The sequence below is a fragment of the Hydra vulgaris genome, chromosome 15 (genome assembly GCF_038396675.1).
Source record: "Hydra vulgaris chromosome 15, alternate assembly HydraT2T_AEP".
NCBI classification, from domain to species: Eukaryota; Metazoa; Cnidaria; class Hydrozoa; order Anthoathecata; family Hydridae; genus Hydra; species Hydra vulgaris.
Genome location: NC_088934.1, coordinates 46,825,464 through 46,840,000, shown reverse-complemented (window position 1 = coordinate 46,840,000; position 14,537 = coordinate 46,825,464). Strand labels below are relative to the sequence as shown.

General features: G+C 29.3%; 1 protein-coding gene across 2 annotated transcripts in view; it reads right to left on the bottom strand.

The window, feature by feature from the left end:
• The window catches only part of LOC100208285 (uncharacterized), a 96,393-nt gene extending 84,234 nt beyond the window's left edge, over positions 1–12,159 (bottom strand). The window contains exon 1 of one of the 2 annotated variants that reach the window (XR_010644322.1): positions 11,594–12,133. Coding sequence is in view for 1 of the 2 variants with exons in the window: in XM_065820190.1 (XP_065676262.1) it covers positions 11,594–11,674 (81 nt within the window). In the remaining variant the exon portion in view is untranslated. Of the gene's footprint in view, positions 1–11,593 lie in introns of both variants that reach the window. The other variant, XM_065820190.1, reaches the window with a different exon arrangement.
• Between the last annotated feature and the right edge of the window lie 2,378 nt (positions 12,160–14,537).

The window sequence follows — 14,537 nt, the reverse complement described above, 5'->3', positions numbered from 1 at the left end:
TAAATTCGAAAAATTTTAAAATTCAATCAAATTATACATTCAATCAGTTTGTAATTGTATAAATAACCTAACATGACAATAAATGCGAAAGAAAATTTGATAGAAATAAACTAATTTTAATGTTTTATCCACCCAGTTCCATTACACAGATCTACACTCAGATTTTTAAAAAAATTCCTAGATTTATATACATTTTCATAAAGATATTGTTAGGGATCATTGAACTTCTAGATGATATTGGAAAAGATTTTGATGGAGTATAAAAAAAATACAGATGTTGGAAAAAAGTGTACAGATGATCTTTGACTAACCACAGATTTAGAATGATGTAGTAACCTTTTTTAAACCACAGATTAGAAAGATTTAGTAACCTTTTGCTAATTTTACTTTTTTGCTGTCTAAAAATGATTTTAAGGAAGTGTTTTTCAATTTTAAATAGAAAAACACTTTATCTTGTCAAACGTCAAATATTTGTCAAAAAACACTTAATTTTTATGAACTTTACTCTCTTGTATCTTTTTTTATAACTAAACCTTGAGGTTTTTTGCACCAATTAGTTTGACTCAACTTCTTTCCAACCATGTAATTTAAATGGTTGGAAACTGATTAACATAGAAAACTGATTACTTTACATTGCAAAGAAAGAAAAAAGTTTCTTAAATTCGCAAGAGCCCCATAAACTTATTGTATACGTTACTTTGAGTCAGATTTTCTCTGAGGTGCCGTATAAAAAGCTAACCCCGTTTTATTTGGCACCGAAAATCATTTCGCCACAATATTTCAAGGTTAGCAGAATATTTTTTTAAGTTATATAAATTTACTCTCGCAAACGTTAGGTTGTATAAAATAGATCAACGTTGATCCATACATATTGAATAAACGTTAGGTCACATAGATTAGATCAATGTTGATCCATATGCATTGAATCAACGCTAAGATTTACACATTGGATTTAGATAGTAAAAAAAATCAACTTTTGCGATGTTTTTTTTAACGTTGGACTAATGTAACAGTGCTAGTTGTTTTCTATTGTGTCGGAATTTTTTCATTGATATGATAGCTAAACACATGACATTAACTTTGGATTTGCGTCAGAAAAACAGCCGACTTTTGCGATGGTTTAAAAATGTTGGCCCAATGTATATGTGCTAGCCTGGTAGAGCTACCATAGTCCTGATTTTCATCAGGGCTGTCCTGATTTGAAGGGTCTGTCCTGACTGTCCTGATCAGGTGCCAAAATGTCCTGATTTTAAAAAACCATTACAAAAAAGAAAAAAATATCATTTTGACAAAAACTAAAAAATAAAGCAAAGAGAAAAATGTTGACTTGGCAACTCCAACTTCTCCATTTAATTTTTACTATTTTCTTGCAATTTTAGGCAGTGCTGGCAGAAATGGCAGTGGTAGCAGACATGATAAGGCAGTACTTTACTTTTGTTTTTGCTGGTTTGGTACTTTCCACTTTTACGAAGTTTCTATTTCGTGACAGAGGGTTTTTTAGTGTTAAACTTTTACTTTAACTTAAAGTAAAAAAAAATCCCTTATTAAAGTCAAATTGTCGAAAAGAAAGTGTCATTTTAATGAAACTCTGAAGAATGAATTTCCTTTTCTGAAGAAAGTTTATGAAAGTGGTGAAAAAGTTAGATGCGGAGATTGTTTGACTGAATTTTCTGTTGCAAATGGTGGAAGGACAGACATCACCAAGCATTTAACAACGGAGAGACACAAAAATGCTTTGAAAGCATCAGCAAGTTCTGCATCAATAACATCGTTCTTCAAGACTGATAGTTTAAGTGATAAAGATCTAGTTCTGGCAGCAAAGGAAGCTACTTTTGCTTTTCACACTGCAATTCATGATTAGAGCTTCAAAACTGCTGATTGCTCTACCAAATTAATTTCAAAACTTTTTGAACCAAAGTTTGGACTTGCAAGAACAAAATGTGAGGCTATTATTCTCAATGTTATTCTACCAATGATTTCTGAAGAAATTAAGGAGGAGTTGAAGAAAGCTACTTTCATCACCATTGCAACTGATACATCTAACCGAAATGAACTGAAACTTTTTCCTGTCCTTGTTAGATATTTTGTGCCTGATCAAGGAGTAAAAGTTAAATTACTGGAATTTCAAAATGTACCTGGTGAAACATCAGAAATTTTGTGCAATGCACTGCAATCTGCCATCAATAGCCATGATTTATCAAGGAAAGTGATTGGATTCTGCGGTGACAACTGCAACACAAACTTTGGTGGAGTGAAAAGACGAGGACAAAACAATGTTTACAGTCGGTTGAAAAAGTTTCTTGGTCGAGAGATTGTTGGGATTGGCTGTGGAGCTCACATAGTTCACAACTGCATTCAAACGGCTGTCGATGTTTTACCAATTGATGTTGAAGCTCTTGTGGTAAAAATTTACAAATATTTTCACATCTACACTGTCAGAGTTACTCAACTGCAAGAATTCTGCGAGTTTGCTGATGTTCACTACAAGAGAGTTTTGCAGCATGGAGGCACAAGATTCCTTTCTCTACTACCCGCAATTCAGAGAATTTTGGAAATCTTTGCGGGACTAAAATCTTTCTTCTGTTCTCAAGAGTAATCTCCAGTGATAATTAGTAAGTTCTTTAGCGATGAACGTGGTGAAATGTATCTTTGGTTTGTTCATGGTCAGCTTCAGACATTCAACAAAACAATTCTGAGAATTGAAAAAACAAGAGCAAGTGCATGTGATATTGTTAATAAGATAAAAGTATTGCAGAATAATCTGAAGGAGAGATTTGAGAATAAGTTTATTCCACTGGAAGCTAAAAAGATACTTGCAAAACTATTTGAAGACGGAATTATTGACGAAATTGCTGTCAAAAAAGAATCTACTGGTTTTTACGAGAGATGTCTTTCTTATATTGACCTTTGGAAAGATAGCTTTGCTGATGCTGAAAAGTTCATGTGGATTCAAAACAGTGCAATAACATTTCCAGAGTTGGAAGAAGCTGCAGAAAGAATTAACCGAAAAATTGGACGTTCAGCAATAAATACTGATGAACTATTTGATGAAGTTGTTTTGGTCAAGGCATACTTGTCAACTAATTCTGAAACTTGGAAATCTGATGATATGAGTTGTGAAGAAAAATGGGTCCTGATGATGAAACATTTTGGAGAAAAGGGCATTTCAGTAGCACATTTTTCACTGGTGTTGGAATACATTTTCAGTCTTCCTGGAACTTCAGCTGCTGTGGAAAGGGTGTTTTCAATGATGAACAATATTTGGTCTCCTGAAAGAGGTTCTTTGCTAATTTCTACTGTGAAAAGTTTGCTTTTTTGTAAGTTAAATATTGATCTCAATTGCTCACAGTTCTATGAAAAGATAAAAAATGACCAGTTGTTTCTGAAAAAAGTACACTCTAGTGAAAAATATGACTGGTTTAAAAGCAAAGAAAAGAAATAATTCTTGTAGTCATTACAAAAATGTAAAATAAAGCTGGTTTTTAATGTTGTATTTTTTGTCATTTTCACTTTTAGTGTGACGAGCTTTTGTTCTGATTTAGACTTTCTGCTTATTTATATTTGTCCTGATTTGACAAGTTAAAAAAGACATGATGTCCTGATTTTTCCAAAATTTCATATGGTGGCCCTATAGCTGGGTAATGAGTTCTATATAATAAAATGACAAAGGATTTTAAAAAATTTTTAAAGTGCTTTTTTTTAGGGGCTGGTAAAACCTTTAAATCAATTAAATTGCCTTTGAACCTATAATATGCCACAATTGATATTCTTAAAATGATTTGTTTTTAAAAGAAGAGGTCAAAATATTGTTAGTTTTAATGATAACAAGAGAACAACATTGTGACTCGTATGTAACGCGCAAGTTTTTATTTATAATTGAGATATGTTTGCATTTAATACAGAATTTTAAACGAATCGAAGCAATTATTTGTAATTTGCAAAACCATGGTTGTAGAAAACTTTATAAAACAAAATTTGAAATAAAAACCTGTATAAATAAAAACCTGTATATTTAATTAAATTTTTTTTAAATGCATATTTATAAAAAATGAGTTTGATAATGTATACTTATTTGTTTAATCGTAATCGTTTAAACTTTTATTATTCTTACGCCGTTTTGTTTAACCGTATAACATTTTTTATTCTTACGTCATGCATTCAATCCTCACCATATTAATATTTCGTTTTTTCCTTTTTTAATGCTAGTGTTTTCAAAATAAAAACTTTAACACCAAGCAAAGATAATTTTGCTAGTATAGTGATAAACTTAAAATATTTGTGAAAATAATAAATATTGACGCAAAACTTTGCAGTAGAGATCACATCAATCTTAAGTATATGTTTTATATTCCATTTAGTCGAGCACTTAAATTATGATTGAGCCGGTAATCAAATTTAACCGAATGATGCCTTGTAATCATAAATATTAACTTAACTCAATTTTTTTTTTTTGACTTACATCATGCTGATTCTTATCAGCTCAATTATAAAAGGCGAATAACAACCTTAGCGATTTTTTTTTTTCAAACTGTAGCTTCAATTTGTCTTTTACGTCATAAAAATTCGAATTTAAGTATTCGATCTCATATTTATGATAATAATCAAACTTATAACGTTGCAAATTTATTATGACATATCTCTATCTAGACGTCGCACCTTTGCGGCTATAAATATTACTACGATATATCGTTAGCTACATATAGTAGCGTTGTATCTAGCTACAACATCACGACATATTTCCAGCTAGTTGATGATTACATATTGCTGCTTTGTAGCTGACGATATGATTATGATGTATCAATAGCTACAGATCGTAGGTATGTAGCCAAATACAACGTAACGAAAAATCTATAACTAGTCGATTGCTACATATTATAGAGCTTTAGCAAGCGATGTTGTTACGATATATCGATAGCTACATATCGTAACTTTGTGCCTGCTTTTTTTTTTTTTTTTTTTTTTTTTGCAGCACAGCTTTTTAACTAAAAAGCTGTGCTGTGTGCACATTACAGCGCTTTAGCTAGCATTTTTATTATTATTACGATAATTAGTGGCTATTTATAACATAATGGCAAGTCTGTCTCTATTTAATATCTACATATGGTAAGTTTGTAGTAATCGATATGGTTGTTTTAGATAAAACTTCTAATACAATTAAAGCTTAAAAAAGATTCAACTGCAAGCCAAAAATGATGAAAGTTTGGATGATATAAATAAAAATCTAGCACTGTTACTTAATAACGTGTGATAGATACTACTTTTATTTTATGTTAAGTATAAACTTAAGTTAAGTATAATTAAACGTCATCAGCAATAATGATTACGTTTATACATATACATTAATTAAGTAATCTAATTAATAGTATGAATCGCTCATTCTAACATCCAGTGTAATATCTGTCCGCTCTTTCTATGCTCTTTTTCTAACTCGACTTCTCATGACTTTCACTCTAACTTACTTCGTTCTTCTTAAGCTTGCTTGCTCTTGGTCAGCAAAGCGGGTGGTGATGCTCTGTAGTGAGCTGAACTTGTCTTCGTGGGCCTAGGTATGTGACCTCTATATGGCAATTAGCCGGAGGAGGATAAATCACAAGACCCCCTTACTTTTAGCTTATTTTATTAACCATTCTTTGTTAAGATAAGGTAAAATCGTAGATTCGCTTATTTTAAAAACTTAATGTTTATGATTTTAATATAAAAGTTCTTTTTCAATGAATTTTATTAGGTAAGAAAAATTTATTTGAGATGTAACGATAATAACGGGTGATGCGGAAGTTATCGGACAAATCCTAATTTCATTATTTGAGCATAATAATTAGTTTTTGTGCTTTTATGCGTAGGCATAAACGTTCTATAAAATATAAACTTTATTATTTGAAACACAATTATTTAAAATGAGGTTAAATGCAGCTGAACGAAAATCTTTTCGAAAGCGACTAAAAATGTTTTTTGTAAATAAACCTAATATAAAAAAAAAAAAAATCGTAAATCATTTTGAAAAGGAAGAATTTGCTCGAAGTACAATATATGATAGCCTAAAAAGACTTGAAACTGTTCAATCGTTTTCTGATAGAAAGCACCCTGGTTGTCCGACATCCTGGACTAGAGAAAAGAAAGCCGAATTAACGAGACTTGTCAACAATCGAAAAGGGGTCAGTCAGAGAAAAATAGGTATTAAATTCGATGTAAATCAATCGACAGTTGGTCGTCAGTTAAAAAAAATGAATATTAAATATAGAAAACGTGAAAAGACTCCAAAATACACTATAGAACAACAAATAAAGGCAAAGAAAAGAAGCAGGAAACTAGTTAACCAACTTTATAACACAAAATCGCTTCTAGTCAGCGATGACGAAAAATACTTTTGTTTTGCAGGGGACAACATGCCTGGAAATTCTGGATACTACACAAACAACAAAAAGACATGCCCAGAAAAGTGTTCATTTTATAGGAAAAGAGATATTTTCAAAAACATTATTAATGTGGATAGCCATATCTGACCGTAGTATGTCCGAGCCATTGTTTCGCACTTCCAAGGCTGTAGCGATCAACTCATCAATCTATATTAATGAATGTTTAGAAAAACGACTTCTTCCATTTATTCACAAGTATCATGGAGACTTTAACTATTTATTTTGGCCAGATTTAGCAAGTTCTCATTATTCTAAAGATTCTCTAAATTGGATGAACCAATATGTCTATTACGTTGATAAAGAATTCAATCCCCCAAATGTGCCTCAAGCACAACCAATTGAAAATTTTTGGGGACATTTGGCACAGAAGGTTTACTAGGGAGATTGGCAAGCTTCAACAGAGCAAGTTTTGATTAATCGCATTAAACTAAAACTACAAGAAATTGATTTAAACTTTTTACAGTCGCATATAAAAGGCGTCAGAGCAAAATTGAGATCAATTGCAGATGGTGGTGTTTTTTCATATAAAAAATAATATATTTTTATTAAAAGATAAATGCTTTATTTAAAAAAAATATAATAGTAGTTTTTTTTTTTATTTATAAATAAGTTATTGACGTTTTTATTTTGTCCGATAACTTTCGCATCACCCGTTAATTGCTTTGGAAAACGAAGAAGATTTAAATCTTTTTTGAATCGAAGAAAATTATTTTTAAATAGTTTATCAAGTATTTTTCGTATCGTTAACGGCGATCATTTGTATTCCTTTCAGCCCACTTATTTTGCACTCGTTAAAAAAAATCATGATTTGCACGAATTGTGCATAAGAATATGTAGAATACATACTACAAAGGACATAATATTTAGCAAAAAATTTTTATAAATAATGGTAAACCAATTAATTAACTCAAATTATAAATAAACACTGACCGAGCAGAAAAAATCTAATGGCTCCAAAAGAACCACTGGGCCTGGAAAGGTTCAGAAGAATAAGATAGGTACAACAAGTAACTTTGTTTTTATGTAATTTATTTAAAAAGCTATATACAATGAAATAAACTTTATTTATCAATTAAAACCTATGAGTTATCCAGCCAGAATGTTGTTCTATTGTTACTAAAAAAAAAATATATACATATATATATATTTTGACAAATCTTTTTGAAGAAAGTCTTTAAGAATATCGACGTTAAAGAAAGATTTATTAGATCCGTGAAAACGAGTTTTTGAACAACAATAATAAATACTTGCTTGTAGTAAGAGCTTGTAAAGTTTTTTGGCATCTTTTAATTAATGTTTATTTGTTAGAATTTATTTAAGTTAATCGGTTTTGCGAAAGGTAAATTTTGTTAAAAATTCTTTCAGTCATCTTTATTCAAAATTTATCTTTTGTTTTTTCATCTTGCAAAACTGATAGAAGTTTTTTTTTTTGCAGCGGAAACAAGAGACTGCTCTTCCGCTACTTTGCAGCGGAAACAAGAGACTGCTCTTCCGCTACTTTGCAGCGGAAACAAGAGATTGCTCTTCCGCTACTTTATCAAACTTTAAAAATAGTTGCGCTAGTCCACTTCTAGTTTGCTACCATAAAAATAGTTGCGCTAGTCCACTTCTAGTTTGCTACCATAAACTTTTTAATTTTTATTTTTTTGAAAAAGCAAAAGAAAACAAATTCTGTCCTCTTTTCCCGCGTTGAGTTTTTGATATTTAAAATGATATAAAATACGCTTTATTTAGTGTTTTACACTTTATTAAATTTAAATTGCTAATTTTTCTTAGTAAGTTTTAGCATGAATTTTTTTTTTATAAATATATTTTGTCATTTAAAATATGTTTACAACATAAAAATATAACGCATAAAAATTTTGACCGGAGCTGGACAAGGTCTTACCCTTTCAAAATACATTGATGTCGCAAGCATCCATTTAGTGAGTCATGGTGGATTCTGGCTAGAAATCTAATTTTTTCTGTGTTGATTACGTGAAAAAAGTCCTTAACCATGCATCTCTATCTATTGTATCGTCCATCGTGTTATATTCGTGGTAGATGTAGCTGACAACTGGCAGTTTGTAATAGACATGCACAAAAGAATGGAAATACCGTTCAAATGTAAACATTATAGGAAATTCAGATTGTTATATTCATATACAACAATATAGAACATTATGTATTTTAATTGATAAATATTTTAACACTTCATAGCAGGAAGTTAAAAGGGTGACCCCTGGTATTGCCAATTTCAGGGTTTGCTTGATTTTATTTGTCATCATAATCCTCATATTTAGAGCATTCTATACCTAATGGGCCTTTGCAGCTGGCTTTGAAAACAAAGTCTGAAATTTAAGTTCAAACATAGTAGTGTTTAGATACACTAACAAGCCAGCAAGTTTATCTTTTGAGTTACATAACAACGATACTTTTGTAGAACTATATTATCATTGCAACTTTCTCGAACTTCCTCGAACAAGCAAAGCGTCAAGTTAACAAGATCAGGATTCACTTTCTTTCACTATATTTTCTAGATTACTAAATGAAACTGGTAGAATGCACAAATATAGTTTGACTATTGTCTGTAGTTTTTACATCAACTTGAGAATTAAAAAAACCTAGTTAAAATATTTTGGGTTTCTTTTGACAACCTTAACTCTTGAAATTTGAAATTGTTTTTGAGAGTAAAAATTACAATCAAAATAATCTTACCGTTAAAAAAAAAAATGGTTTGAAAAAGTGAAAGTAAAAGTATGGAGAGTTACGAGTATTTTACATAAAGAAATTTCATATCTCAAGAGCATGGAATACATTGCATCGTTTATAATTTATCAATATAAAAAAAATTAAAGTTATTTTGCAATTGTATTTTTAAAAGTTGTTGTTCATCTTTGTATAAAGATTACTTTAATAAGAAGATAGAAAAGTCTAGATTAGCGCATATATACGCACAATGTAGTTAATCAATTATATAAGTATATACTATATTATTTATAAGGTCGGCGCGAGTAGGTGTCAATTGGGGGTCGTGGGTGCCGTAAGAGTTTTGCCTACAACAAAAAAAAAAAAAAAAGGTCCTAAAATATTCCCATTTGCCGAATAGAGATAAATAGTCTAAGTCCCGTTTTGCCGAAATTTTGCAAACATTTGTCTAAAAAAAAGTTCTAATATGCCGATTGAAGGTACATAAAGGTCTCAATTTGCCGAATAATAAAGTAAATATTGATTAAATAAGGAGGGGGAGGGCGTATCACACCCACCCAACCACACTTCTGCGCATTGGCCAATGTGTTTACATTGGGCCACTAGCAGGCATTCTATATAAAGAACTCATGCAGCTTTTTTCAAAAGATTTTAATCAAATTGCACACATCAGAGATTATTTTCATTTTCACTGGAAAATTTAATATACTAAAAGTTTCACTTTCCTTTCACTTTAGTAAACGTTTGTAATTTCAACAAATTTGTTTTTGGTAAACTTAAATAGTTGTAGAAAAGCGCTTTGAATTTTTTTGGGTAGCGACCTTAGTCCGCTATCAAATATTTTGAGTAAAAGTTTTTTCTCAACTCCGCTACCAAACGGAAAATTGGCATGTAGTGGAGTGGTGGAGTAGCGGTCTAAGCCGCGCTACCACCTAGCTCTGCCTAACACGCATTAAAACTTGTTAAAGAATGGTTCAACTCATTTAAAATTTCTGTAATGCAATCGCCTGATCATCCTCTTGACCTAAATCCTATTGAGAATATGTGGACGCAACCTGATTATACAGTACGTTTGTATGGTAGGTTCAGAAATGCTCAAAAGTTGTACCAGAAACTTTAAATTGCCTGGTCACAAATAAAAAAAGTTTAAATTGACAATTTATGTCACTTAGATGTACTGAGGTTATCAAGCACAATATAAATGCAATCAGTTACTAATCAAATATCAAGATATAAATAAGTACGCTTTTGATATTATAATCTTAAAAATTTCTTTTTTTTTTTTGGAATTAAAACATATTTTTACTTTATGCAGTTTTATTGGTATTTTGGTATTTTAATGGATATATTTATTTTACATACTGCTTACACTATATTTTACTTCAGTTTTACTTTTTTATATCAAAACTAAATGGTAATTAGAGTAGTAACATTTTTATAAACTTTAACATGCGTTCATTTAGATTTAGAGGATAGTGTATCTGGTGGGAAATGAGCCAGCGACTAGCTGGCGATCAGCTAGCTATTTAGCGTTTTTAAGCAATTTTTTTCTAACATTATTGCTTCATTTCGCCTATAAAGTCTTGAAAAATTCAATTTTTAGCATTGGGTTTATTATATTTATGGTAATAAATGAATTTATAACATTGCAAATTTATTACGACATGTCTCTATCTAAATATTTTAGATTTTAAACTACCGATATTAATACGATATATCGTAAGCTACATATTGTAACTTTGTCGCTAGCTACTATGTAATGAAAATTCTATAGCAACTATGTGAAAACAGCCACCTATAGCTTAAGCGCAATGTATTTATATAGACAACGCGGGTTTTTAGTTAGTGATTTTAAAACAACATGTTAGAAGCTACATACCATAGCTTTATAACTTACCAAAACATAACTATATCAAATATAGTGTACTATATAAATCTAGTGTACTAGTCAATATCGTTCGCTAAAAAAGCGAACGATATTGACTAGTGTGTTTACGCATTTATACACGTTGATATACGTTAGCGCGTGATGTGTAAAGGTTTACAAAGCTGTCTGCGATTTTAGTAAGTATATAAGATAATAAATAAAACTTGCAACAGTAAAATAATTTATAAAGTATATGGTATAAATACGAGTTAATAATTTCGAACTTTTGCTTACATAAAAATTTCGAACTTTTGCTTGCCAATCACTAACTTTTTTAGCTATCCTCATGGCTAAATACATGTACGAATATCGCTAGTTAGTCGCTAGCTGATTTCTTACCGGGATAATTTGAAAATAAGCTAAATGCCGCGAAACTTTTCAGAAACGCAACGATCATTTACATGATCCCATCATTTTCAACATATTGTAATAAAAGTGTTTTTAACAAAAGTATTATAATACCAGAAAATAATTTTTAAACTTTATTGGTTGGGGATTAAAAAGAACAATAAAAACACACAGATTTGTACGCAGTATTCTAAAAATAGTATTAACGAAATCTTACCGAATCAACATATCCTTTCACATTCGTGTTGCATGCAACCATCCATAATGCATGCAACAAAAGTAACATATAGAAGACCATAACTCCTTTTTTATTTTATTCTATTGTACAATTTATTAATGAGCAATATTTAACACACCTTATAGTTTTAAGTTTTTATTTCAACACGTTTTTACCAGCAAACGTATGTTTAAACTGTACCACTGGCCAGCCAGCTGATTTGACAGAATTTCGTTTATATTATAGTTTATTTAAAAACAATTTAAGAACTTGTATCCATTCTCCTGTCTGTCTACAAATTGATCTTTTCCTCACTGTTTAGTTTCTCTTCCGCAGAGTACTACAAGTAACTGTTCTTTTGCGTAGTTTACAAAAAATATTGCTAATCAATCTTTTCTTCTTTAATTTAAAAAACCCACCTTAATTTAATAAATTTGTAAGTATTAATTACTTTCAATATTTAATGTAGTTTTATGAAGAATATGGAGAATAAAGGATTATAAGAAAAAACTTAAGTGTGTGTGTGTTTTTTTTGAATAAAAACAAGTTCGCAGTGTTGGAGTATTAAAAATTTGTTTGCAAAACAAAAATAAAGTTTATTTAAGGATTTAACGGCGTAAGTTAAATAAAATTCTCCATTAAATCTATGGCTTAACACAGTTTAGTAACTGTATAACATTTTTGTTCAAAATTTAATGTTTCAAAACAAATGTTATTAATATCTTCAAAACATTTTAAACCCTTATTTAAAGATGTCTATATGAAAGTGATTTTTTTTTTAATAAAATATATTACACTTTGTGAACTCATACGAAATAATACTCTCTATTACTTAAACAATCATAGAAAGGATTGGTAGATCGCTGAGTTTTCTTAGTCGAGATTGAAATAAACGGTCAAGTAATTATGTTCAAGGGATTGCCTATTTATTTCCATCATGCAGTCATACATGCACACGCACGCGCAGACGCTTGTATTATATATATATATATATATATATATATATATATATATATATATATATATATATATATATATATATAGATATACACGCACACACATACATACATACATACATACATACATACATACATACATACATACATACATACATACATACATACATACATACATACATACATACATACATACATACATACATACATACATACATACATACATACATATAAAAATAAATAATGGCACAAAAACCTAAATGCTGTTTAAAATATCTAAATGTATAAATACTTAATGCAGTAATAAATAATTATGTTATCCAGTTTACTATCACGAGTTCTTTGAGTTTATTTTTTTAAAATGGGTAATGAAATTGACATCAAAATTAGGCAACACTATTTTATTCCACAAATAAGGTGCGCGGTAGCAATAAAAAAAAAGAACTTCCAGGTCTTTAATTAATATTTCTGTACGCATGAAAGGATTTTAAATAAATATTCAACGTAAATGCGTGTTTCTGGTGATGATAAATTTTTTTCATATATTTTAATTTCAATTCAATTTTATTAAAATGAAATTAAATAAGATAATTAATTAATATAAACTAAATGTTTAAATACTAATCAAATAGTTTTATATATTTAATATATACTTGTTTAATAACCAAATAACTTTATGTATATAACTAATTTTGTATATTTAATATATGTTTCAATGATTGCACTTTTAATTAATAACTAATTTTTATTTCTAAATTAAAACAAATCATCATTCAAATTAAAAAATGATTGCCACCCACTTTTACCAACCTTCGCCAACCCGCTTTCATAAATTTGGTTGATAAATTCACGCATATGTTATCTGCATATATTATTTGGTTGATATTCACGCATATTATATGCTTATTAAGAATTATGTTTGACTGGCGTGGGTGTAGGAGCAAAAGAACCAAATTTGCAGCTGCTTTCAAAAATAAGTATTAATTAATAAATATTCTTTTAAAGTTAGTCTTATGCACTCATGCATATAGTGTTTAAGCATTTTGAAGTTCTAAAGTTTGCTCGATGTTACTATTAGCATTTTTTCATATTTGTAGTATTTTTTTATATTTATTGTATTTTTTCATATCTATAGTATTTTTTCATATTTATAGTATTTTTTCATATTTATAGTATTTTTTCATATTTATAGTATTTACGATCTAACAAAAACCTTATCATTAAAAATATTTAAACGTGCAAGCAAAATTATGAAAAGATATGTTTATGAAAAGTATATATATGTTTACGTAAAACTTAAGTATATTATTTTGTTTTTTTTAGAAAGAAATGTGACATTTATGTCGTAGAAGATTAGGTCGTAAAAAGCTTTGCTTTTTGACGATAGGACTTATTTGCTGTTATTTCGACATATGTATTTTATTTTTGACATAACTCAAAGTTTTGAAAAATAAATTTTTGTTTATGAAAAGTATATAAAGTTTTTATGTACATAAAATTGTTTAACTTCGTGTTTCTTTCAGAAAGGAATTAGTTCGAATTAAAAGAGGCGTTTTTGACGCTAAGAATTATTTTCTGATATTTTGTCATATTTGTGTGTGTGTTTATTGTCCAGTTAATTCATACTTTCTCTTTTTTGTTCAACGACTCTTTGACGTTGTTGAGTCGTTTGCTGATCAGATGTTTTTATCCACAATGTTTGCTAAAATACTTACAAAAATTTTTTAGATTCTTTTAAAAAATGAACGAAAACGTTGCAATAGTGGAAGTTTACAACACGTCCGTACAGTTTCATAAGATTAAAGTTAAAAAAATTTCATAAAACATTTATTTTAATGAACAACATTACTATAAACTTTTAAATCAAAAAAGAAATGTTAAATATTTTATGTAAACAAGAGTTTGGTTTGTTTTAATAAATGAGTTCTGTTCACAAAATGTAAAATTCTCAGAAAGTTATCAATTCACAGAAATAAGTTAAATAAATA